We start from the raw sequence: 27675 nt of genomic DNA, 5'->3' as shown, positions 1-27675 counted from the left end.
ACACCCTTCTGAAGTTTGAGGAAAACTTTGTAGGTACAAGATGACTATGTCAAGTATCTCATCACACAATGACATCACAACCAGGACGTGGACACACATAAAGGTCTTGTATACACTTGTGTGTCTTTTATCCGCTGTCACTCTTGCCCTTTTCGTTGTCTGCTTCATGATGCTGCTGGAAGTGCGAGAGAGCATAGAGAATGAGATAACAGTGAGGCAGGTAAGACATTAAATGTGTTAACTTTACGACTTTTTAACTGCCACTGAACCGAAAGTTCTGAGCCAAAAACAAAATCTACAATTTCTCCAACTACTACGAGCTGGAGAGTTTTAAAATCGATACATGTATCAATAAATCCTACTTAGTCATTGTGTGTGTCTGTCTGTTAGTCTGAGTAAACGCTATACATTTCCACATTTTGTCCCAAGTTCACATGCATTTGCTCTTCGCCCTTCTGCCTGGTCTTCCAAAATATTTGGTTTTAAACCTCCAACTGGTTCCTGAGAAGCTGCCTTTTAAACACCCATCTGATTAGAGACTCGAAGACATTAAGGACAATATTCTTCAATTAAAGCGTTCATGGATTATTGCCGCAAAAGCAGTGTAGCTATTTGTGTTGACAATTTACACGCATGCTGGGAGCTAGCGGGTTGAAAATGAAAAAAATTCTGCACAATGCCTGCTTACTATTTACTACTAGCGTAAATAAACACAGGGCCTCAACAATTACAAAAACCGCTTTAGAATTTCTTATACTTACCCTAGAGAGGTACACGTGACGAAATATCCCAAAATATATACATTGACTGGCTGCGTAATAATTACCAAGTTTTCATACAGCGACAGCGGAGTGACATGTCCCCATACAACGCTGCAATACTATCATGGAATCAGCAGTGTCAGTCTCATTCTGTCGTGATTCAGTGTCACTGTTTGGAAGCAAAACATCTTTGCAATGTGCCATCTTTGTGCCATTAAAACGGCCTTATCGACCAATGGCGCCGCACTTCCGTGTCCGCATAGGTCGCGCCATTAAGATACAACCTTGACATAAAATGTCGCACAGCCATCACTTTACTATAGCGCCCTATTGAAACGTGATCTGTTTGTCTGTCCAACGTAGCGCTTCAGCACTGGTACAACCAGGTATCCTTACACTATCTCTGTATGAAAACTTAGTAATGCATTACTACGCTTACTACTTGGAGTTGTCCTCTTCACATCACTTTTAGAGATCTGTCATATGGTAACTACTCTATTGATGACATACAAATGAGTTCATCAAAACCGTTTTAGTACAATTTGAACACGCTCGTTTTAAGGCCACAATTTGGTTACCATTGCCTCAAAATATTTTGTTATCATAGCTTAAAACATTGAGCAATTAATAGACCTCAGGCCACTGCTTTTAAACGTTGCATCAACAGGTCTGCACTTATCAACTGTCGACATACCTTAATCGAATCGGCTATCGTATACTCTTATATACCTCATTAGTGCAAGTACTATCACAATACTCTTGCAATTGTTATCGGAAAGCAATGGGTTCTAAACACCACACCTGTACCCATCGTGTAAAACCTACATGTAGAACACATGAAATCATCCAAACGCTTGACCAAAATGTATATTTTTTGTTAAAGTTCAGTTAATTTCTATGATCTCCCATAAATTCTTACTTGCTAAATGCATAATTTAACATAATTATATTATTATATTTTTATATCATATTACTATATTATTGTATTATATTATTATTTTATACTTTTACCCAGCGAAAACTACAATAAATTTTCGAGAGACTCATACAGATGAGGAAAAACAACTCCGAGCACAATTCTCAGATTGTTTTCCATATATTTTACAATACATGTTGCCAGATGGTTTGAATCAATTTTTATAGAAAGCCAATGTTTTGCATAAACAAGACAATATTGTGCAAGGCTGAAAATATTATTTTACAAAAAAAAGTTTTGTAGCATCATTCCTCTCCCTTCTCACAAATGCTTTTACAACAAGCTTTTATGGCCATAACACAATGTAAATAAACACAGGCTATCAGAGAGTAAGCCCATAACCGCATATGCAGCTTGTTAGAGATCTTATGATCAGAGGAATGGTCATTAGCAGGCAAATACCTTGAACAAGCAGCAGAAGGCACTATAAATAGTTTTTGCTAAATTGGCTGAGTCTGAGCCCGTGAGCAAAGCTTGTCACATCAGAAACCGCTGAGTCTTATACCACCTAGGCTTTTGATTGGCCAATGGAAATGGTCACACTCGCAACTATTTAAATATCTCTAGTGTAGTTATATGGAAAAATGAGAGTAAAAAGTTTACTAAAACTCATAAGCGGTGTTTTGGCGCAAAAAATTGTAAAGACATTCATGCATGCTTTTAAGAAGTAATTCTTTCCATAGCAGAGAAATAGGTAATTCATAGACGTTGTAAATGTTAACCTTTGTCCATTGTCAAGTAAGAACAAACTTGCTGCCATGACTCTATGAACATAAAAATAACTTTACTCTAACTTGGAGACATTTATATTGAAACATGATGTTAAAAAATTGCTAATGTTAGAAATAAGAAAAGGGGTAAATATTTATGCATACTATAATAATAATAATAATAATAATAATAATAATAATAATAATAATAATACCAACAGTGAAGATGGAAGACAAGAGTATAGAAACCATCAGAAAACTGAACGAAAGCAAAACTGGCATGATAAGCCAATGAATGAACAACATCTAAGACAGACAGAGGATCAAGCAGCAAAGGAAACATGGCAATGGATGAAGAGGGGATGTCTCAAGCGAGAGACTGAAAGCCTGATCATTGCTGCCCAGGATCAAGCATTGAGAACCAACTATAGGAAGGCCAAGATAGAAAAGTCAACAAACGATCCAAAATGCAGATTGTACAAGCAGAAAGATGAAACAGTGTCCCGCATAGTCAGCGAATGCAGTTAGATCGCACAGACAGAATATAAAGGGCGGCATGACAAAGTGGCAAGTGCAGTGCACTGGAGTGTATGCAAGAAACATGAGTTGCCCTACACAGAAAAATGGTACGACCACCGTGCAGAAGCTGTATTGGAGAATAAGAAAATGAAGCCGCTATGGGACTTCAACGTGCAGACAGACAAGGTTATTGAAGCTAAAAGACCAGACCTGATACTAATAAACAAAGAAATCAAACAGTGTCGGGTCATAGACATAGCAATACCTAGAGACATAAGGGTAGTACAGAAGGAAGATGAGAAGATTGCTAAATACAAAGAGCTTGGGCTCGAGATAAACAGACTGTGGAAGGTGAAGACCGAAGTGATACCAATAGTAATTGGTGCACTCGGAACAATATCAATGAGGCATATACTGTAGCATATTTGGCCGAGGCGGGAGTGAACATGTCTTTTGAGACTATACAGAAGACAGCCATCTTAGGAACAGCTCACATTTTGAGGAAGGTCCTCTCTTAGTGGAATTGAGGAAGATGTTGGATCCTTTGGTCTTTCATTAAGACCCGGACTCAACACGGACTAAAACTAGTCACCTACCACCCCACGACTGTGAAGAAAAACTTTAACAATAATTTTAATAATTGAATCTTCCATGGTTTAAAATAATAATAATATTAATAATTAGATATTTCGTGGATTAAACTAATAATAATAATAGGTAAGGGAAGAAAAAACTTAGCTAACGTTCACTACTAATCTGTTTTGCGCAACCCTCTTTCCAGGTAACAAGCAGTGAATGCTACCGCTTGTCACCTGAGTAGCGTGGTTGTGTAAAATAGATTTATAGTGAACTTTAGCTAAGTTTTTCACCTTATCCATGTTATTATTATTTTAGTCCATGAAAATTATTTTTTTAATGTACAGTTCTCTTTAGAAAGCGTTTTAGTCATATTAAATGTGTGGATATATAATATGTGTATTTTAATTTCATAGAATAGAAGTAACCGATGTCCATCCTATAAATATATTATAATGCCATGTTTGCCATTGGTCTGCTTTTCTGAAGATTAACAAAAACATTTTGCTCTAATTATAATCAGTCAAACTTAAAAAACTTATATAAATTTCAAGCTCTATTTAATATGTGACCAAACCAAGGCCTTGAGGTGTCAGAAGAACTATATTTGTTTCGCCTAGACAAAGTTAATTTGTTCCAAAACTTACTTTGTAAAGTAAATCTATCATATGTTGGTGCACAAGATCCCATAAGAATACACCGTGATTAGTTTAGCTCCTTACATCGACCAAATATTTCTGATATCTACTTAATATATATTGCAAGCAATTATACATAGCAATAAAATAAATTATATAAAATGGTATGAAAAATTAAATTGTTAAACTCATAATAGACACAAAGAGGCTGTTATTGTTGCTCTAGCTTTGGAACACAAGAACAAAAAGCAGAAGTATTGAGATATATTGATTTATATTAAATGAAAATTAAACGTGGCCTATATATTTTCATTTAAATATATTCTCTTACATTTATGGCTAATTTTTCCTAGCCTTCTCACTTTCACCAACAAAGCTTTAAGTTTTTTAAGAATTTCTCGAATGTTCTATGTTGGAATTATTTTGTGTGTTGAATCAAACATCTGCTCAAATTTGGCCTCGTTTGTTACAAAAATCATCACTCATGTGATCGGATATAGAGGCTCGACTGTATGATACAAAATAGGTTTTTTGTTGTGGGTGTTTGTCATTACACACCAAAACGAAATGAGAAGACAGAAGCAGGAATTATCGTTGTATATATTTAAGTAATGTGGTTTTACCAGAGAGACTTGCTTATAGGTTTGTTGCCCTTGACATTAGTCCTCGCAACATATCCATAAAATATTGTCTATACACTTCAGCTATAGTTATATGTCAGTACTTCTAGCCTTGTTAAGTTTCACTACTAGAGGTATCTTACACTTTATTCTATTTCTAAAAGCAAAAACATCCATGCCATATCCTTTGCCATGTTCTTTGCCATGGTTTTTGTTTCTCTTTTGCCATATTCACATATTCTGACTCATGCGTCTGTTTATCATAGTCAGCGATGATTGCTGTCTTTACAGGAGAGAGAGGATCGGTTTGTGAGCGATGTGTATGCTGGGAAGGTAAGCAGCCAGAGCAGTGAAGGAGCAAATATTCTCACCACTATAGATATCAACTCTGAGAAGCTCATAGCCATAGATGAAGGCATCCAACTGAGCGTAAGTGTATGTCTTGTTTTAACTTATAACTGCAAGCAAGAGTGGTAAAGTGACAGTGAGATTTGACAGCTTACAGCAGGTGGCACTTTATACAGGTGCGGAAGTAGTGATGGTGAGATATGACAGCTTGGAGTGAAAGGGTGCTGCATGCAGGTGTGAGATAGTGATGGTGAAATATGAGAGTTTGAGACGAAGTGACACTCTATACAGGTGAGGAGAAGTGATGGTGAAATGTGACAGTTTGACGTGAAAGGGCATACGATTGGCTATGAATGGCTTTCTGTGATTATAAAAACTGTTGTCTCAGCCTTTATTCTGTTGTTAACAGCGATGTTTGACCTAAAATAATTTTAGTCAGCCCATAACAGCATAGGAACTCACACAAGACCATAAATACTTGACTGCAAAAAGAAAGCTAAATCAAGGCGAGCTGTCAAAATGACTTGAAACAATAGTCTTAGAATTAGGCAGCCCACCTACATAGCTTTTTGATCGGAAGGTCAAAGGTCAGAAGCTCAACATCTCAGTTTTCAATTTCACAATATGTAGTGATAGTCAGCGTTTATTTGAAGTGCTGAGTTGTGTTTATCTCTACTCTGGCTATAAGCAGGAGTGGATGCTATTTATTCGCACGCACCTGGGTGTTAATGAACTCTCAGGATATGTGTCGGCGGTGCAGCTCCTAATGCCAAAACAAGCTTAGCTCCTACAAGTATACACTTAGCCTAATGTGTTGTTGAGTCTAGTTGGTACTCGACTGAATCTGGGTGGACATGCTCTATATTTAGAGCGAATCAAAAGTAAATACTTTATATCTCGCATTGCAGGCATGAAAATGTTGGCAGACATTTTTATGTTAGCAGGCAGGAAGGGAGGGGTGAGCAATACTCGTTGCAATTTTTTAGCTGCCGTTCTAAAAGCTCAGGCTTCCATTTGTTCAGGTTGGCTTGTTGCCTCACTCTAAAACTCTGAACTGTCTCACCTAGATATCCACACACTGAATTTCATATATACAATAACACGGAGTTGTTATCAAGAAATAACAAACAGAAAATTATCAAATAATATCTTTTCAAAGCTTTTGCTTGCACATTTGAAAAAATATGGAATATCAGGCATGTCAAAAGCAGCATATTTGCATAACAGACTCAGCAAGACATTTATTATTCATTATAAGGGAATTAATTATGGATTTTTAAACTCATCTGGTTTATGGATTATAATAAAATAAGTTTTTTATTTTTGTAAAATATACATATATCCCATTAATTAAATTAAATATTATTTATTTAACTCAGAGAGCAGCTTAATCTTTTATGGAGTGTACCCGATGTAGGTGCTTTTACAAAAGTAGGAATGCACAACAATGACCCGGTTAGCACTAGTTATTAGTGGTGTGAACTAGCGGTCTGGAATGCCTGACTACAAGCAGCAAGTTGGGAGTTCAATTCCTAAAAAAGCCAGTGGTCGTGACAGAAATGACATCCAACTTTAAATCGCTCTCCGCAACTGGGCATGTCTCCAGTCATAGAGGTTCCCTTGTCACTAGACCGCAACATGTTCAGCTAACATCCTAAAGCTATCTCTTGTGTGGCAATACTCTTTAAAATACGCACAGCCTCTGCTTGCAATAAGCTAAGCAGATGTCACACTGGATCTTGAAGGGATTACTTACACTAGTTATCACCCATGCAGGCATCAAAACTGTGATTAATCTTTTTTATATCTGTTTATATTTTTATTGGGCAGTTCATAATCATTTTTATAAAAAAAGAGTTTTACATTTGGTCTCAATAAAATGAAAAGAAGGTATTGTCATGTGATGACATAAGTGCAAAAAATATATATAAGGAAAACTTGGAACTACTAAGGCTATGTACGTATACATCTTATCTCTTTTGACAAAAGTTTAAAAAAATCAGCATTAAGATTTTTGAATAAATATTTTGGTAAGAACAAACTAAAATCATCTGGTACTTGAATATTAAAACATATCAATGATATATGAAGGAGTTGAACCATTCGGTAATTTAAATCCATCAATGTTAGTAAAATAAGTCACCAAATCGGGCAGCGGGAGAACACCAGCTGTTCTAAAGAAAAATGTGAAAGGGTACAAAAGTGTACTATTAGTGTAAGATTCTAAAAGCTCAGCCTAACTGTATCTTAGACTTAGATCCTCCACTATTAAACACCCATCTATATGAAAGCATGAGCTTGGTAACATTGCTTCTTATTACAAGACTATTCTGGGAGACAATGGGCAGTGTTAGTTTAACATACATGTATAATATATTCAACAAAAGGCAAATACCTCAAGTAGCGTACTCGCTTGCAAGAAATGAGTTTGATTTATACATATAATTAAAAAATTGTTTTAAATTTGGATTAATTGCTACCAATTTTATTGTCACTTGATAAAAATAATATAAAAAACTAATAAAAAGGCAATTATTGATGTCTGAGTGCTTTGGTAGCCAAGTGGTTTAGAACACTAGCCTGAATAGTCTGGCAACAGGGCATTAAACACTTTTCTGTGCAACTGAAAGGTCATCAGTTCAATGACTGATGATGACTTAAGATTTATCTTGTTGAAGCATTTTTTCTTACTGCCCAAACTATCTGGGGGATAAGCCTTATGAGTGCAGCTAAACAAGAAGCTGCTTTTATTTTGAGACTCAATTATTAGAATGATTTTCAATTCTCTTCTCATAATCTAGAATGGTACGGTAGATAAAATATCAAAAGTACGTAAGCTATCATTGAGTGAGACACGCGTTTGTTTAGCCCTTCTTGTATCCGTATACTTAGAGTTGTCCTCCATATGCTATTTACTGCAACTTTTTATCAGCAGAGTAAATACTTTATTGATGATCAGTGAATGAATTCAATAAAACATTTTCATCTCAAACCATTCGAAAGCGTTCAGTTATCGAAGCCTACAAAAACCCTAAAAAGTCAAAAATGATCTCTATCTATGGCTTTTACTGATGTCTATGGCTTTTACCGATGTCTATGGCTTTTACCGATGTCTATGGCTTTTACCGATGTCTATGGCTTTTACCGATGTCTATGGCTTTTACCGATGTCTATGGCTTTTACCGATGTCTATGGCTTTTACCGATGTCTATGGCTTTTACCGATGTCTATGGCTTTTACCGATGTCTATGGCTTTTACCGATGTCTATGGCTTTTACCGATGTCTATGGCTTTTACCGATGTCTATGGCTTTTACCGATGTCTATGGCTTTTACCGATGTCTATGGCTTTTACCGATGTCTATAGCTTTTACCGATGTCTATGGCTTTTACCGATGTCTATGGCTTTTACCGATGTCTATGGCTTTTACTGATGTCTATGGCTTTCACTGATGATTATCAACTTTCAATAAATCTTACTAGACTGATCTTTGCACGTCATTGTGTACCCAAATCAAGGCAAAATCTTCATGTACTGTGATTTTCCTAAACTTGTGAAGTGTACACAACTCCTCACGCTTACCCCAAATGCCTAACCTATGTGTAGGGAATTCAAAATCACCTTTGAAGTGTATTCACAACAATTCATCGAAGAACGCAGATTTCAGTGTCCAATTCTCTAAAAAACTTGCAATGTATGATTACATACTCATAAGATGGATGAAATCTGGAATTTATTTATCTATGATATGGTACGTGATAAAATGGTTAGAAATATCATTTTGGAGTCTAGAAAAACGTGAACATAAATTGAGGAGGTGAGAAAATAGGCCAAAAATGTTGAACTTGCCACAGCTATAGCAATGAAAAAGATGAGCTCAAGAGAAAGGCTGTCAGATCTCTGGGAACAGCGGATAAAAATGTAACTATGGGTGGCAACCAATAAAGAGAAAATGCCGAAAGACAAAGAAAAAGAAAAAAAGAAATACAATTAGTTCATCAGGACTTCTCAAAGATGTTCAGCACCAGCTATAAACTTATACTTTGAGTCAATAATAAAATTGATGAGGTTAGAGGAGGCTACAGACAGTCAATAATATGATACTGGAGGGAGAGTAGCTCAATCGCTTACTGATGTCACAAACCTTTTGTTTGTCTCGAAGACAACGCCGAGAGATAAACCAAAGTGCATCTCTCGCTCACGTCTCAGTGCAATTATTTTTCTGTGATGCTGCCAATCAATGGCAAGTTGCTCAGCCATCGGCGGATTGCATAACGAATATTGACTGTCCACTAATTTGTGGAGGGCATGTTACGATTGTGACTCGAATAGGGATCCTAGCTATCGGATGGCAGCGGCAATTAGTTATATTAGTTTAGCAGGCAAACACCTATTGACTGATGCCTTTACATAAGGCTTTGCGTGCTGGATAATAGCATTCTTAGACAGCATACCTGCGGAGGAGTCAATTCTAATGCCAACTCATATATATGGAAGTTGTCTTTCCCTTGTAAAACATCTATTCAAAATATTTGAAGCTATTTGGCTGTAGAAGAGAAACTATGAGTTTTGTATTAATTTATCTATAAAAACTTGGACGATATTTAAGAGTTTCTAGAAAGTCGACTTAATTTCAAACGACCTTTCTCAAATCACTCATGATGCTCGGTGTCTAAATACAACCCTGATTTCATATACTCTTATATGCTGCTTGGAAAAAATGTATGAATCAGAAATATATTAATAAAAAAGCCTCATGAATTCAAAGTCCACCAACAAATATTAAAGAAAAATTTAATACAAACCTACCGGTAAGTTCATCTATTTTGACTAATGTCAAATATGCAAGTAAATATATAATATTTATTATTTAATGAATATTTATTATCTCTATTATCAATATTACAATATATGCTAATAAAGCAAATATATATATATATATACTGTATATATACACTGTATATATATATATATATATATATATATATATATATGTCAAAAATGTCATTTAAAACCAAACAGCGCAATTTACAAAAGGATATCTCTAGTGCTTAAAAAGGTAGCAGGGGTTTGAGCCCTTAAGCGCAAGAGTTTCTATGGCATTGCTCATGAAATAATGAGATTATGGTTATCCGAGCTGGGTTTTCCACATCAGCCAAACTTTAATTTTTAAATAATAGCATTTCAATAATATTCAATCAAGCATGCATTGTTCTAAATATACAAACAATTGTATGCATGCGTCGTTACAGGCATCTACGCTAACAGAGTTCTGTGTTTCTATTCACGCCCACTGTCCACTCAGAGGTCCTCCTGGAAACCAAGGTACACAATTTTACACTGTCTCACCCATTTTAAGTTTTAATATCCAATGTTACTGTTGGTTTAGCTCTCTGTCTACATAGTCTGCTAGTGAAGCTATGCTATTGGTTGAACATGTTACAATTATTTACAGATAGCATAGTTTGAACTTTGCAAATGCAGTAATTGTTATTTCTTGCAATAAGCAATGCAACCTGTTCAAGCCACAGATTCACCCATCGAAGTCGGGCCCTCATTAAAGAGTGACCTATCTTGAATTAGGTCATTTCTACAAACTGATCATTTAGTTTTGCCTCCTGTCAGCTGATTAAATACAGACTAACACTTTGGTCACTTGAATCATTCGAATCCATATGTGGGAAGAATGTAGATGACAGGAAGAAGTACTCTTTGATCTGGAAGTTTTTATACACCCCCTTTATTGTGCAATAAAATAGCAGCGGAGGCATTAGACTCGGTTGTTTATGCTATTAGCCTGCTGTCATATCTAGCCAATAGCTCACAGCAACTTATTAGTCATACAATGTCTCTCTTGCATGCTCCTTGCTAGCCTTCCAACTTCTGACCCAACGTGCGAGAAATCTAAAATAAATCCTGTTTGTGTATTTGGATGATCTTATATGTGCTGTTTTTACATCCCAATTTGAAAATCGGGTGGCAGTAGCTTTGATGTGCATCATATGAGAAGAATATGAGAATTGTCTGCTCATGTAGGCGCATCATTTGCCGTTGGTTAGTCTGTTGTAACTTTTGCAATGTGATTGAATTGTCTAAAAATTGGAGGAAGGCCCTGAGGCCTAAATTTAAATTACTGTTATTATACTAAGTGAGTCTGATAGAATCTATCTGCTGATTAGACAGTTATTGATGGTCTGCAAAGGCCCATTTACTTAGGGATTTCATTTGTAATTCACTTTCTGTAAATTAATGATTGCTTGGCTTTTTGCATCCCACAGGCATTCATATAAATATTTCCTGCTAATTTACCAACTAATAAATTTCATTAATGTGTTTACATAAAGTAATACAGCTATGTAAGGTTTCTGTGAGAAAAGCTTACATCAAGCTCGCTAAGATAGGACAACCTTCCGTATATAATAGCTTTTAGCAAGTGCGTGATGTAATCCACTTCTCTAAAAAACTTCAAACAGGAATGCCTGGTGAGTCAATTAAAGGTGATCGTGGTACAATCGGAGTGCGAGGATATCCTGGTCCACAAGGCGTTCCTGGTCTTGTTGGGCCTAAAGGAAACATAGGGGCTCCTGGCTTTGGCCTAATGGGCCTCAGAGGTAACGCTGTTCTGGTGATGTGGTGTGAACCCTCGGAAATTAGATCCTAGCACCTGCTTTAGCAGCATCCTTCTGCACCGCTGACTATTTCATAAAGTGTGAACATTATCCGAAACAGCTTTCCTGGCCTCTCTAAGGCAAATAATAAATTTAAAACTTAAAAATTCAACACTTTGGTAAAAATTAACTTATGTTTATGAGTAAACAATAATAAATTGAAGTAAATTTAGCAAGTTACATTACAAAAAATATAGCATTCAGCTCTCATACATGGGTAGTCTGAAGTTGTCCCATACACGGGTGGTCTGAAGGTGTCCATACACGGGTGGTCTGAAGGTATCTTATACATGGGTGGTCTCAAGGTGTCCCATATGTGGGTGGTTTCAAGGCGTCCCATATGTGGGTGGTCTCAAGGCACTTCCTTCAAGCCTAAATCCAGAGTGAATATTTCTTCTTTTTTATTTTGCCAGTTAGAGATCTGAATGCACACTAGTCTAGTTGATATACATGTACATTCACACTAGATAATGCTGAACATCAGCGCACAGGAACCTTGTATCTATAGAGCCCATGGTTGTCTTATGCCACTGTTTGACTAGCTAACTACATACATGTATACAAGTACAAGCCAGCTCTGGCTGAGATTCGCTAGTGTGGAGGAACTAAATATAGAAAACAGCGCATGATTGGTTGAATAAGTTGCTTGGCTGTTATATGCATTCCATTTAGTGCAGCCTGCCTAAAATGACTCAATTAAACCCACAGTATAAAAACACTAAATATATTATGTCTTTGATGTCATTGTTTGGCATGGAATTGAGCATTGTATTGTTGGAAAGAGGACAAGTATTTATGGAGGTTTATATATATGTTCTGTAGGTGAGAGAGGAGTCAAAGGAGACCGAGGTAAGTCTTTAGTAATAATAACGCCCTGAGTGGGTGGTGATGCGCTTCTTTGATGACAAAACTGGCCTCGTCTCTATGAGTTTAATTGCTTAGAGTGCCTGCCCTGCAAACAACAGGCTGGGGCTCAATTTTAAAAAAGGCCACTGATGATAACAGGACTGGCATCCAGCCTTAAATTCCTCTCTGCAACTGGGCATTTCTCTAGTCCTTGAAGTTCCCTTGCTACTACTCAGACATGTCCAGCCAAAATCACAGAGCCATTGTTTATATGCCATAGCTCTTAGAAACACGCACAGCTTCTGCTTACAGTAAGCTGAGCAGATGCCATACTCCATCTTTGAAGGATTACCCACTCGCCATCTTTTTTATTTTTATCGCAACGTACTTAAAAAGGTAATCAACTTGTAGGATTTTATATAAAAAATAAAACTAATAAAATGTTTGTTTGTTCAGCTGACTCAGGTCTGTTTGTTGTAAATTCATATAATGTAAAACCTTGTAATACCATCCTGTACAAAGTCTACTACCTTGGAGTGTTTTTTCCAGCAGGTAAATCTCCTTAACATATTTTGTTGTTTCAGTTCCTTTTGCATAGTTTTAAACAACCTAAAATATGGAGTAGGTAATTATTCTCATCGTTACCTTTGGCTGAGTGATAATCAGCATGAGTAAAAAGTACTTTGTAATGCATGTCATATGCATAAAGTTTTATAAGTGAATTTTTTCTAAAACATGGGCTTGTATTAATGTGCTATCATAACTTATTCGCTGCCTTTTAAAAAACTATCAAGATTATGGAGATCAGAGCCTCAGCTTGCAGACAACAGGTAAAATGGAAGTCTCACAAAATTGTTATTGGTGGTGTCAGAAAGCTTATCATTTTATACATGATAAGCTCGTATGTGTCTTATTTCCTATCCGTTAACAACTTGAAATTTTATGGTTTATACTGCTAAGCCCTAATCAAATATGAATGCTGTAAACTAAACTAACACCGGCCAGGTGCATCATGGGTAGGTGCTGTATAGAGATTTCTCATGTTTTGGATGTATGCGCTAGACATTTTCTGCTGTCTGATATAGGAAGTCGTGGCAGCAAAGGTGACCAAGGTGAGAGAGGGAGTCAAGGCCCTAGAGGTCTCGCAGGATTGAGCATTGAAGGGCAGAAAGGTGAAATTGGAGTTAAAGGAGACACTGGCTTGCCTGGACACGATGGTCGAGATGGATTACCTGGAGCAAAAGGAGACAATGGACAACCAGGTTAGAAATGTTTTTATGCCAGTATTTTACAAGTTACTTAATAGCACGCTGCCTATTCTGGCCAAACAGCAATGATTGAATATAGAGCTGACACCTAGCCTTGAATTCTTCTGACAGTCAATAGAGTTCCAACTATGATAAAAGTACCTTCTTTATAAAGTGAAAACAATTAGGTTACTCAGCCTGAGGTGTTTTGACCAGTCGTTGTAGAGCTGTTGAAGGCTAAGTTATACATTCTATTCTTGAAGAAGTTCAAAATTTTATTTTCATTATTGTTATTAATGTGAGTACATTCTCAACATATTGTTATTAATATTGTTATTAACGTTGATAACATTCTCAACATAAATATTACCCCTACCTTTATGAATGTTAACACTATCATTATGAATGTTAACACTATCATTATGAATGTTAACACTATCATTATGAATGTTAACGCTATCATTATGAATGTTAACACTATCATTATGAATGTTAACACTATCATTATCACAATTGTTTGGAACTATTATTAGTGTTATTGTTTGATAACCAATGTAAGACATACATACAATGTATTTAGTCAACTAAATCAAGAGTTTTTAACTACAATGTTATCTGCTTATTTCACTATAATTTTGTGCCACAATTTTAGAATCTTTATAAATTGAATAGAAATATCAAAATACTTTAAAATGGTGAATACTTTCCACTACATGGACAGTATCTGATATTTATATAGTTTTAACAAACGAGCACTCACTACTTGAGCTTTTGTACTTTAAGCCTTGTACCAGCTGCCTATACAAGTTGTTTTATGTCTATACTTCTGTTTCTCTCCCTCATTCTTTGCTGCCACGACCTCTCTTCGCTGTGCTTTTAATTTAACCTCTGCTTATTGGCATTAACTACTGACTGGTTCCTTCCCCATATTAGTTGCTTCTACTTTGCTACAGTGCTGCATGTGTTGTGTCACAAACAGGCCGTCCAGGGCTTAGCATGAAAGCAGAAAAAGGAGAAATGGGAAACCCAGGCATCCCTGGTGATACGGGTGAGCCGGGAGTTGCGGGTCCTCAAGGTCTTCCAGGTAGCTGAAATATTGACATATTTTAAATTATTGTGCTTTATTAGTAGTAGATAAGAAATTTTCAGTAAATAAATCTTCAATTGCAAAATATTACTTGAATAAAGGATATGCAAGTCATAAAGTTTGGGTAATTGCCTACTCATGGTACAGAAGAGTACCATGAGCAGACTACTCTTATAGCAGTAGTCATTCACTTGATTGTATGGTATCAGTCAAAACAGGTCTGTGCCTAGCTTTACTAACTAGCTATTGCTGATTTTATTTTCATCAGTCTGACCTCTCTTTGACCTTGCTGGGTCGGTCAATTATTCAGGGCAAGCTGGTCTACCCGGTGTGCCTGGCTGTAAAGGCCAAAAAGGGGAAAAGGGATGGCTCAGCCTCTATAATCCGTGTTCATCTTCTTGTGGTCGTTTGTCGGGGCCAATTGGTATGAGCAAACCTGGTATCTTCAAGCTATGAGTGCAACAGTTTTAATTACTGGAGTTGTCGGCACCTGACTAGAAGAGTGCTGTGTCAACTGGGTGTGCTTTGTACTTGATATGCTGAGCATCAGATTATAGTAGGATTTCCCAACACCTAGTTTGATAATAAGTTTAGAAAAGAAAACAACACAGGAAGTTTTGCACAGGCTGAGCATGCGTGGTTTCACCATACTGCACCACGAGACGTGGTCATTCATGTTCTACATGTTAGAGTTGAACAATTTGCAGGTGAAAAAGGAGAAAAGGGAGAACCTGGTGCAATGAGTTCTGGATTTGGTCTTAAAGGTTGGTTTGACTAGTGACAAACCTTTGATAAAGACAAACAAAATACTGCATATTTGTAAAGTAACATTTGTGTTACATTTCTTGAGGGCAGTGAGAAGCCTGCATTAAAGCTGTTCAAAGTATGATATAATTTATTTCTTTAGCTAGTCTCAATTTTAATGTCGAATGTGTTCTAGGCCAAAAAGGGTCACCAGGAATACCTGGGGTGGCGGGTAAGAATGGCCTAATGGGCTTGCCCGGTGTCGATGGTGTCGATGGTCTTAAGGGTGCTAAAGGAGATCCTGGTATAGCTGGAAACACTGGTTCTCCTGGTTTGCCAGGCGTTCCTGGTCTAAATGGTTCAGAAGGAATTGCTGGACCACCAGGTCGGTTTTAAGTAGCAGCACATGATTTGGCAGCGTGTCAGCAGCTATCAGTCCTTATGATTTATAATCAGTTTCGCACTCTGTTGATCTTCAGTGGGGTATTTTATAGTTTGAGCACTTCAGTTCAGTTGATTAATAGATTTACTGATGAAGAGAAGACTTATCTTCTCATGCACTTGCATCATTACTTGCTCTACTACTAATTATGATCTGCTTTGTTTTGTGATTTCAATGCCGGCAGCAGGCTTTGCTCGAATAGCAGTCGAAAGCAAAGTGTAACAATCTTAATGCATGCAAATATCCAACTATTGCTGACTGATTTTATCTTTTGTGTTTGCTGTGCTTTGGTTAGCAAGTAGATGATTATTGCTTGAATTTGCTTGCATTAGGCATAGATGGCTTCAAGGGTGACAAGGGGGAGGCTGGAGCAGACATGACGGAAGAAGTCTTGGTTGAGAGTATTATTCATCGTAATCTGACATGGGTGTTAAAAGGTAGCGGTGTGTTGTGGTGGTAGATTAGCCTCCTTAGTGTAATAATATGTTTCATAAACACAAACTATAGTATCTGGGACAGCCAATGAAATCAAAGTAAAAATTGGGTGCATGGTGTCGTCTGAAAAGTCGGAGTTATTTACTCATTCTTTGCTGAGAAGGCAACTGATAGGAGTCTGATACCTTGAGTATTTTATACACAAAACTACCTTCAGCTAAAATATTTAAAAGAATTTGCTCATGCAGTTTTCAAAGATAAAACTAATAGTGGTACTAATAATAATAATACTAACAATGATGCTAAGATAACAATAATAGTTCTAGCCATATGAGAAATGTTTGAACATTGAATAGGGCCTGGGCTCATCTTGAAACTAGCCAATGACTGAAATAAAACTGTACTATAATAATAATAATTATTATTATTAATTTATTATTATTATTAAATTATCTTCGGTTCGAGATAAACAGACTGTGGAAGGTGAAGACCGAAGTGATACCAATAGTAATTTGTGCACTCGAAACAATATCAATGAGGCATATAGCATACTTGGCCGAGGTGGGAGTGAACATGTCTTTTGAGACTACAGAAGACAGCCATTTTAAGAACAGCTCACATTTTGAGGAAGGTTCTCTCTTAGTGGAATTGAGGAAGATGTTGGATCCTTTGGCCTTTTGTTAAGACCCGGACTCAACACGGACTGAAACCAGTCACCTACCACCACACGACTGTGAAGAAAAACTTTTACAATAATAATAATAATAATAGGAGTTATGGAGGCAGACGACATAAAACAATCTGAAATAAAAGCTAAGATCAAGAAGGAATACATTCACAAGCTCATGAAAGTGCTGAAATCAAAGCTGACTGCTGGAAATCTCATTACCGCTATCATTACATGGGCTGTGTCCTTGTACAGATACGGAGTAGGGATTATTCAGTAGATGAAGGCTGAGTTACAGCAACTAGACAGAAGGACGCGGAAACTGATGAAAACGCACAAAAGTCTTTATCCAAGATCTGATGTAGATAGAGTATATGTTGAAAGGGACCAAGGAGGAAGAGGATTAATGAGTGTTGAGGAAACTGTGAATTATGAAAGTCAGTCTGAAAAAGTACGCAGAAGGCAGCCCAGTCAAATTTATAAGAACAGCGGGTAAGATCATAAATACCAACAGTGAAGATGGAAGACAAGAGTATAGAAACCATCAAAAAACTGAACGAAAGCAAAACTGGCATGATAAGCCAATGAATGGACAACATCTAAGACAGACAGAGGATCAAGCGGCAAAGGAAACATGGCAATGGATGAAGAGGAGATGTCTCAAACGAAAGACTGAAAGCCTGATCATTGCTGCCCAGGGTCAAGCATTAAGAACCAACTATAGGAAGGCCAAGATAGAAAAGTCAACAAACGATCCGAAATGCAGATTGTACAAGCAGAAAGATGAAACAGTGTCCCACATAGTCAGCGAATGCATTAAGATCGCACAGACAGAATATAAAGGGCGGCATGACAAAGTGGCAAGTGCAGTGCACTGGAGCATATGCAAGAAACATGAGTTGCCCTACACAGAAAAATGGTACGACCACCATGCAGAAGCTGTATTGGAGAATGAGAAAGTGAAGCTGCTATGGGACTTCAACGTGCAGACAGACAAGGTTATCGAAACTAGAAAACCAGACTTGATACTAATAAACAAAGAAATCAAACAGTGTCAGGTCATAGACATAGCAATACCTGGAGACACAAGAGTAGTATAGAAGGAAGATGAGAAGATTGGCAAATACAAAGAGCTTGGGTTCGAGATAAACAGACTGTGAAAGGTGAAGACCGAAGTGATACCAATAGTAATTGGTGCACTCAGAACAATATCAATGAGGCATATAGCATACTTGGCCGAGGTGGGAGTGAACATGTCTTTTGAGACTATACAGAAAACAGCCATCTTAGGAACAGCTCACATTTTGAGGAAGGTCCTCTCTTAGTGGAATTGAGGAAGATGTTGGATCCTTTGGCCTTTTGTTAAGACCCGGACTCAACACGGACTAAAACCAGTCACCTACCACCACACGACTGTGAAGAAAAACTTTTACAACAATTATAATAATAATAATTTGTTTTTTTTTAAATAAAGATGGCCTGCTTGCAAATACAAAGGTGTATACCATACTTGGATACCTGGAAACGCTGAGTAGAGGGTAATAAGATTAAAAGATAAACAAGTACTATAATCTAGTAAGAGAAGTATGAAGACAGCTGTCAACATCAGCTGGTGTAGTGCCGGTTGCTGTGAAAAAACTAGGAACAGTAGCAAGATTTGAAGATAACTTGAAAGCACAATCTGCAACTTGTCACTGAAAATGAGCATATCAGGCTACTATATGCTGTTTCGCAATGTTTACGCTGATGAGAAAACTTTTGCAAGACCACACAGAGATGCGTAATTACTCATGATAAAAAAGCAAGCCACCGTTGTCAATGTAACCTGCGCCATGAGTGCAAATGACAGCAACAAAGAACCAGAAAAGTCATAAAAGTTCATTCCCTCAAAATGGAAATTGAGGCGTGGGAAATTGTGGGATCTATGATTCTATCTTAGCAAGACAGATTTCAGGCGCAAAATAACCATGTGTTATTTTGCGCCTGAAAATAACACATGATTAACCATGTGTTTCTTATTTTCCTACAAATAATGACTATTTTTATGAAAATCTTTAGCATAAAGACTACTTATTTATATATTGAAGTTCAAGGCTTTGATACTTAATGGTACTTAAATGGTGAGAGCTCTGGGGCTGGTGAACAAGGCATTTTCAAATAATTGTGTCTTAAAAGACTTGAATAGCTTCATCATACAAAAATCATCACTGGTTGGAACATGTCACATCACCTGTAAGAAGCTGAAATGCTTAGCCTTTTAGTAAGGGAGAGTGCTATGACCCCCCCAATACCATCATATTCAGTCTTTGGCTGTGCTCAGACGACACTAATAATAATAATAGTACAACAAAGTAAATAATAATATTTACAGTTAATAATAATATGAAAACATATTATCAACAATAATAATTGTTGGGAGAAGAATAATTACTAGAAAACAAAAGAATAGCGATAGCGATACTAGCAATGGTGATAGAATGGAGAGATAGAATGGAGTGATAGAATGGAGCGATAGAATGGAGCAATAGAAGGGAGCAGATAAAAGAGAGCGATAGTAGGGAGCAATAAAAGAGAGCGATAAAATGAAGTGATAGAAGGGATCGATGGAAGGGAGCGAATAAAAGGGATAGATTGGAGTGATAGAATGGAGCAATAGAAGGCAGTGATAGATGGGAACGATAGAATGGAGCGATAGAATGGAGTGATAGAATGGAGTGATAGAATGGAGCGATAGAATGGAGTGATAGAAGGGAGTGATAGATGGGAACGATAGAATGGAGCGATAGAAGGAACGATAGAATGGAGCGATAGAAGGGAGCGATAGAATGGAGTGATAGAATGGAGTGATAGAATGGAGTGATAGAATGGAGTGATAGAAGGGAGTGATAGATGGGAACGATAGAATGGAGCGATAGAAGGAACGATAGAATGGAGCGATAGAAGGGAGCAATAGAATGGAGCGATAGAATGGAGTGATAGAAGAGAGTGATAGATGGGAACAAAGAATGGAGCGATAGAAGGGAGCAGTAGAATGGAGCGATAGAATGGAGCGATAGATGGGAACGATAGAATGGAGTGATAGAATGGAGCGATAGAAGGGAGCGATAGAAGAGAGCAGATAAAAGGAAGCGATAGAAGGAAGCTGATAAAAGGGAGTGGATTGAAGAGAGTAATAGAAGGGAGCAATAGCATGAAGCAATGGAAGGGAGCGTATAGAAGGGATAGAAAAGTCACCTGTTGAATAGCGTACTAATATCCTGCAGCAGTACATTCACTTCCTACATTTTTCTGTTCCACTAACCTGCCATACTTGTCACCACTCTTTCCTACTTCTTTTTATTCCATCTTTCTCTAGATGCTTGGTGCGCACTTTAGCAATGCATATTGTAGGAGAGCCTGGAGATAAGGGTGTAGTTGGGCCTCCCGGTGAGGCTGGTCGTAGAGGCAAACGAGGTTGGTCAGACCTAACCCGCTATGAATTCTTCCTATACTTCATACATTGACAGCTTCTTATGTACTTAGATGTCTATGGGTATTATTCACCTGCTGCATCAATAGTGTAAAGCTTTTAATGCTTGCATAGAGCATGTTATGAGAGTTTGTTATGTACATAGATGTCTATGAGTGCCATGTAGCTGTTTTAGAAGTAGTGTAGAGCTCTCACTCCTTACATGGAGCATGCTTTGATAGTTTGTTATGTACATAGATGTTTATGAGTGCTGTTTAGCTTTTTCATGGGTAGCGTAGATTTATTACTCCCTGCATGAAACACACTTCGTATTGTATACATTGTATATATTTGTTACAAAGCCAAGTCAGTACCTCAGAATTTCTACAAAAGAGGATATGTATATAAATTACTTGAGAGAGCAGGTAACTCCCACGATACATTTTGAACTATTCCAACAAAAACTAGGCTCACAGTATTTATTGCTTAAATGATTTTGTTCAGATTAATTAAAACACTTTTACGGTAATTCTAGTTTTCTTCTTATTATTTGTTTTATTACTCACATATATGCTGCAAGTTTCTATAGAGAAAGACAAAAGGCATTTCTCTCTCTTCCTTTTTCTCTGATGTGTTCTTTAACAAAATTTTCAATCTTTTGCAGGACATAAGGGAGAGCCAGGTGAAGTTATTCAGTGTGAATGTAAGTTAGCCTCAAAGTTGGAATTAAAAATTTGCTTACGCATGAAGGCAGCCTTTTCATCCCTTCCTGTTTCCCCTGTCTCAGCAAATAATTGCCTATGTTCTAGGTCTTGAAGGGCCACGTGGAGAAAAAGGTGATCCCGGAGTCTGCCCTAGTAAGTACCCAGTACACTAGTTTCATAAATATTTATGTGTATAAAAGCTAAGTTTTTATTTACAAAAGCTTACATACAAATGTTTTACAAATTGCTTAAAATTACAGGAAATATTTTACACAAAGTTAAGTCTAACAGACGATGCTTAAAAGTTAATAAAGAGTTGCAGTTTTGTAAACCAAGTTAAGAGGTTAGTAGAAATTAAAAAAGCATGTTAAACAATAAAAATGATAAAAATATTCTTTTAAATGGTTTAAACTTAGCTTAACTTAACTTAATGGTTAACTTAGCTGCGTTAGAGTTAGATAATGTTATGCCTCCAAACCTATTCATTGTCAAACCTACACCGGTGTTCACATATCACCAAAGTATAAGTCCACACCTTTTTATTGAATATTACTTTACGAATTCCTTTTGTGTGCATAAATTTTAGTTTTATGAAATTCATTTGTTTGAACTTTTTACGTATCTTCATGCAAAGAATTGTTTTTTCCATGTGCAACTATTTGCAGTATTTATTAAGGAGTTGTCCTAAGTTCTAAGTTTTAAGCTCTGGAACGAATTAGACGATTAACCATGTGTTCTTATTTCAATATTTCATCCAACATACAACAGTTTTAATATACAAAAAAGATTTCAGAACAAACTCATTGTATATGTATGGGTCCGACTGTATGAACATTTTTGAAGAAGTTTTATATTGATTTTATATTGATTTTATATTGATTTTATATTGATTTTATATTGATTTTATATTGATTTTATATTGATTTTATATTGATTTTATATTGATTTTATATTGATTTTATATTGATTTTATAAGACTGTCATATCAGTGATCAAATAGAATCTAGTTGCAAAATTACAACTGCAACTCGAGTCAGCTCTTTTGAATAAAATCCTTAAGCATGTACAACAGAATACGATCAAAGACTTTCTGACACCAGACTTTCTGACACCAGACTTCCTGACACCAGACTTCCTGACGCCAGACTTCCTGACACCAGACTTTCTGACGCCAAACTTTCTGACGCCAGACTTCCTGACACCAGACTTCCTGACGCCAGACTTTCTGACACCAGACTTCCTGACGTCATACTTCCTGACGCCAGACTTCCTGACGCCAGACTTCCTGACACCAGACTTCCTGATGACAGACTTCCTGACACCAGACTTTTTGACGCCAGACTTTCTGATGCCAGACTTTCTGACACCCAGACTTTCTGACACCAGACATTCTGACACCAGACTTCCTGACGCCAGACTTTTATCAGCTTCAACTGATGCAGCAGCTAATCCTTTGTCATGCTAGTTTATTTTGTTAATCACTTTACCATCTTTAGTGTGAATTCTTTCTTTGTATGATTTTTTACATTCATATCGCCCAAATTTGATAAAAGGATTTTGTGAACTACATCTGTTAAATATGCAAATGTAGTGGTTATGTACAAATCTTTCACTTCAACTTTTACTTAAAATTTGTCGACTCATAATTCAAAATGAAAGATGGATAAATTCTGAACTTGTAACCTGTGCCAAAAAATCCTGTGCCAGAAATCATCAGGCCAAAAAGTACTGCCCCAGAACGTCTGTGCCAAGAAGTCCCAATCTGAACAGAACATATTCATCTCACTAGCAAAAATGTTGACTGACTGTTTGCTCATTAGTTGCACAAATACTGCCTTTTTAACTAGTTTTGTTGATAAGACACCAAAAAGCCTGTCAACCGTGTAAAACTCAAATAAGCTCTAAGCAATACCATTTACCTAGCTTTTTTATGCGTGATTTGTTATTATTGATTATCAACTGTGCGCTGTCTTGTTCAATAGATGCTGATTCTTGTAACTATGATGCAATGCAGAGTGATCAACCAGGTATATACATGTATAACATAAGAGCTTCTTTGTCAGCACAGCACTAGACACTATCCATACGCACACATATATATATTCATTACTCTCTGCCTTCCTGTTGAGTTAGTAGTACTAGACTCCATTACATAGAAAGCTACCTCAACTATGTACATATTTCTATTGCAAAACTCTTCTTTTGTTTATCCACACAGATCCATCTACTGGTACCGTATTATGTTGATGTCTATTAAATCTAACAACATACATGTTGTACGAATATAATTGTTGTGAATACTCTATTGCTTGTCAATTTCTACCCATTCTCTGTCTCTTACCTTTAGTTTCCATAGAGGTATCAATCTGCCATCTCACTTCTGAGTCGCCATTTTGAGATAAATAGACGATGTGATAAAATTCATAACATTTTATAGAAGATAACTAAAAAAAATTTCAATTTAGTTTTTGCCTATAGAATTTGAAAAGTTTTATAGGCAAAAAACTGCTTTAAACCAATTTTACGGCTTTACATTAGTTAAATTTTATAGCCTATAATCTAACAATAGATTTATTATTAGAACTAACTTTGACCTGTGACTCAGCGGTGTGATTTTCTGTTTCCTTTCTGTCTTTAGGACATTCAAGTCTGTCTTGTGTGTTGATGTGAAAAATATGTGTTATATTTGGCAGGGCCTACACCCATCCATCTGTTGTTTCAGAATAGTACGATCCCTGAAAAGAAGGAAGGTAGGAAAATCATACACCCGGTGTAAATGATAAACTGTACAAGTAATAGACTGTTACTTTTCAACATTGGAGAGAAGATTGTGTCACAAATTTGTGTTTCAAGTTAGAAATGTTATTTTTAAGCTGTCGACACATAAATTAAAATCGGTATTTTTGAGCTGCATGTAAAAACAAATCAGTTTTTCTAAACTCAAAGGTGTCAGAGAGAATTTGCAGAGTTTGTTGACTACTGTGACCATTGAGTGTCGATATACAGAAACCAAAAAATTTTATTTTAAAAATTCAATTTCTATTTTTACTCTATTTCGGCATACATTTTTATTGTAGACCTAACTATAAAGAAGATAGGCAAGCCAGTGCTGTACAGAAAGCTTGATTCTGAGTGGGGAGCCTGGATGGTAGACAGTGACCCAACAGATGTAACAAATGTAATAGTTTATTTCACTTAGATATGTTGTCTGATTCTATCCTATTGAGACAGATTTTATTCCCAAAATAGCCATGTGTAAACTTCTTTTACTAATAATGAATATTTATATAAAAATTTTAACATAAAATTTACTCAATTATATATTTAGAATCAAGGCTTCGATAAAATTTTCTCCTAAAAACGAAATTTTAATTACATTTGGTTTCTAAATGATTTTACCAGAATTTTAAAAACTATTGTTGACACATTTGAATTTTTTTGACAAGAATAATAAAAAATTTTAGAGTTACAAATATAGCAAAATATTTTGCTAATATCTATTTACAAACATTCGTGCAAAAAACATGCATACATAATTTACAAGTTTGCGATGTCTACAATAATTTTAATTCCAGCTTATAATTGCCTTTTCAATTTTTATAACTTTACTTTAATATGTGATGTACACAGGGAAAAGTCTACATAACGACACACTTTACTGGGCGCATCCTGTATGAGTACAGCTCGATTGCAACACTCATATCGACAAGTGGCAACTACAGCAAGCAGTACGTTATGCAAGACCAGTATTACGGCACTGGTGGGGTTGTCTACAGAGGAGGCTTCTATTTCCACAGGTGACTTTTAGCTATATTGATATCAGCGCATGAACCAATTGGCGCTTTAAAGGGCCATGTATGCTCATATTAAAAGTTGTCTGTTCATGATCATCAATGTGTACAATATTAGACAACTCCTAATTCAACTTAAAAATCGTGAGTTAGTATAAAATCATTGGCAGTTTTAAATAATTACAACAGAGCGGTGTCTATAAAAGGTACTTGTGCTATAAGTTAAGTTTTGAGGTTTAAATGGCAGGATCTGTTTGTAGAGTTGCTAGCCACTGAAAAATTGATTTACAAGTAAGTGCCTCTTAAATTAATGAGTGTAAATATTGACATACCTGCACTCTAATCTTTTACATTTGCACCTGAATAGCATTTGCTTTCTCAACGCGTGAAACTAAGCTTTATTTAGAAACTTGGATAACACCCTCTTTTCAATCTGCGCCGTACTTGCAGCATAGAGCACCTATCAAGCACACAATGTGTGATATAATTAAGGCTTGACGCTTATGAGGGTTGCTAGGAGACACGCTAACTACAACTAAAACTTTAAGGTTGTTTTTTCTATTAAAACACTAATATTTGTGAGTGCTGATATTTTGTGTACGTTACTGAGTTGGTTAGAGGTCAAACTACTGCACAACTTGTTACATCCTTTACTGCCTCCAAGGTCACCAGCTTGAGTCATCAACACAACATGAAGAGCTTTTTTCCACATCTCAGAAATCCTCTGCCTTTTTTTAATAAAACAATTGATGAAAATTCTATAGCTAATTAACAGCGGTGATGTATGCAATGCTTGCAATCACTAACTCAATATGATTATTCTTAGAAATGAAAAAAATAATGGTAATAACGATAATAGAAGCAATAAGAATCTTTACTATAATAAGAGTCCATCCATCTGTCTGTTTGTTGGTCTGTTGGAAGCCATGTTAAGCAGTAGGTTAGCCACGTATTAGGAAAAAACATGGCACCTTTCCAAATTTGAGAATAATTGTGTGCATAGCTATTACAACGGACTACCTCTTATAGCACGTGAGACTACCAGCGTGCTAGTAATAGCAGTGACAGTCATAGTAATTTTAACAGGACTACCAAACTTACATTTTACTAACATCCTGGCAATCACTTTCAGATTCATAAACAGCTCATGTCAAGGTCGAACTTGAATCTTAGCCTTTAGCGGCAACTGCTGCTAGCGTCTAACAAATAGGTAACAAGTTTAGCCGCTGCTTCAGCAAAAGTAGTTGGCTGTTGCAGAGCGCTACAGGCATTTTGCTGTGCTAAGGAATCTTATTAGAGGTGACCTGAGCACAACCTTGATATAAGACGACAATCATAATTTAATGGATAAAATTAAAAGTGATATTTATTTTTAACTGGTGCAAAAACTTTGGAGGTCGCATTAGCAGATTGAACGTAGAAATGTTCTACAAGTTGTACCTGGGGTTGTAGTTATCTATTAAACTTTACAGGGCTGGATTGAGTATGATTGCGAGGTATGACCTGAAGACGCTGGCTGTGACAGCGCAGCTTACCATCGACGATGCATTACATCGAAGCTCTCAAAGTCTCTTCAGCACTGACTACAACTATTTTGACTTGGCAGTGGATGAAAACGGACTGTGGGTGGCTTACGCTTTTAAAGAGAGGGAGCTAGAAGAAGCGTACCCGAACTCTCTCTTAGTGGCTAAACTCGAACCCAACTATTTGGATATTGAGAAAACATGGAATGTTACGGTGATGAGGGGTGACTACGCTAACTCGTTTATAGCCCACGGTATTTTATATCTTCTCGACAGCGCCACCGACAGAAATGCACAGCTCTCATTCATTTACGACCTTTATTCGAACAGTGTGCTTCAGGCCTCCATTCCTTTCACCAATGTCTTTGGGAAAAACAGAATGCTCGCTTATGACTTCTCCAACACCCCCAATATCATGGTCTTGGACAACGGCAGGATTGTATCGTACCCGATTTTAGCAGATTGATTGTCACCTAAGGTTTGAGGGCTACTTTTCAGATTATTTATTACAGTTCGGAATGTGTCCGTCAGCAGAAAAAGTCGACATATTTAAGCAAATACTTAAGCGATTAGTGTTGTACGTGTACTAGGGCTAACTGACTGTCAGGTAGCCCAGAGGTTAGCCCAAGTAGACAGATAACAACTTCATCACACATCAGTTACTGTACTCGTACTTTGACAACTCAAAGGTCATCGTAAATGAAACTAATAAACCTACATGTATTTGTAAAATGCTGCAATGAATCTATTTTCTGTGTATAGTTGGTATATTACATAAGACCTTGATATCTTGTCATAATAATCTTATAAGGTTATAGAAAATACATTTTCAATAACACTCTTTCGCGTCTAGAGATTTCTATGAGCTTTGTGTAAGGTTTAGACAGGTGATTTGTCTAACTGTGTGAACCGCGAGGGCTGAATT

At 36.7% G+C, this 27675-nt stretch overlaps 1 protein-coding gene across 1 annotated transcript; it reads left to right on the top strand.

The window, feature by feature from the left end:
* Positions 1-40: 40 nt before the first annotated feature.
* LOC137390672 (uncharacterized) lies at positions 41-27476 on the top strand. Its single transcript, XM_068076996.1, has 17 exons — positions 41-220; positions 5092-5229; positions 10401-10473; positions 12639-12665; positions 13748-13924; positions 14889-14993; positions 15307-15435; positions 15704-15760; positions 15937-16125; positions 16515-16619; positions 20675-20737; positions 21397-21435; positions 21542-21589; positions 24130-24186; positions 24514-24614; positions 25067-25233; positions 26700-27476. The coding sequence occupies exons 1-17, from the start codon at positions 41-43 to the stop codon at positions 27214-27216; spliced, it is 2172 nt and encodes a 723-aa protein (XP_067933097.1). The 3' UTR covers positions 27217-27476.
* The last annotated feature ends 199 nt before the right edge of the window (positions 27477-27675 follow it).

This window comes from Watersipora subatra, chromosome 3, assembly GCF_963576615.1.
Source record: "Watersipora subatra chromosome 3, tzWatSuba1.1, whole genome shotgun sequence".
In the NCBI taxonomy this organism is placed as follows: domain Eukaryota; kingdom Metazoa; phylum Bryozoa; class Gymnolaemata; order Cheilostomatida; family Watersiporidae; genus Watersipora; species Watersipora subatra.
Note: the sequence above shows the minus strand (reverse complement) of the source record. Positions and strands in the feature narration are given on the sequence as shown.

Bases quoted from the DNA above. Each gene is read 5' to 3' on its own strand.
- LOC137390672 (XM_068076996.1), top strand. From the start codon at position 41: ATGACTATGTCAAGTATCTCATCACACAATGACATCACAACCAGGACG. The intron at 14,994-15,306 runs GTAGCTGAAATA...TCAATTATTCAG, and splicing joins GGGTCCTCAAGGTCTTCCAG to GGCAAGCTGGTCTACCCGGT. The intron at 16,620-20,674 runs GTAGCGGTGTGT...TGCATATTGTAG, and splicing joins TCTGACATGGGTGTTAAAAG to GAGAGCCTGGAGATAAGGGT.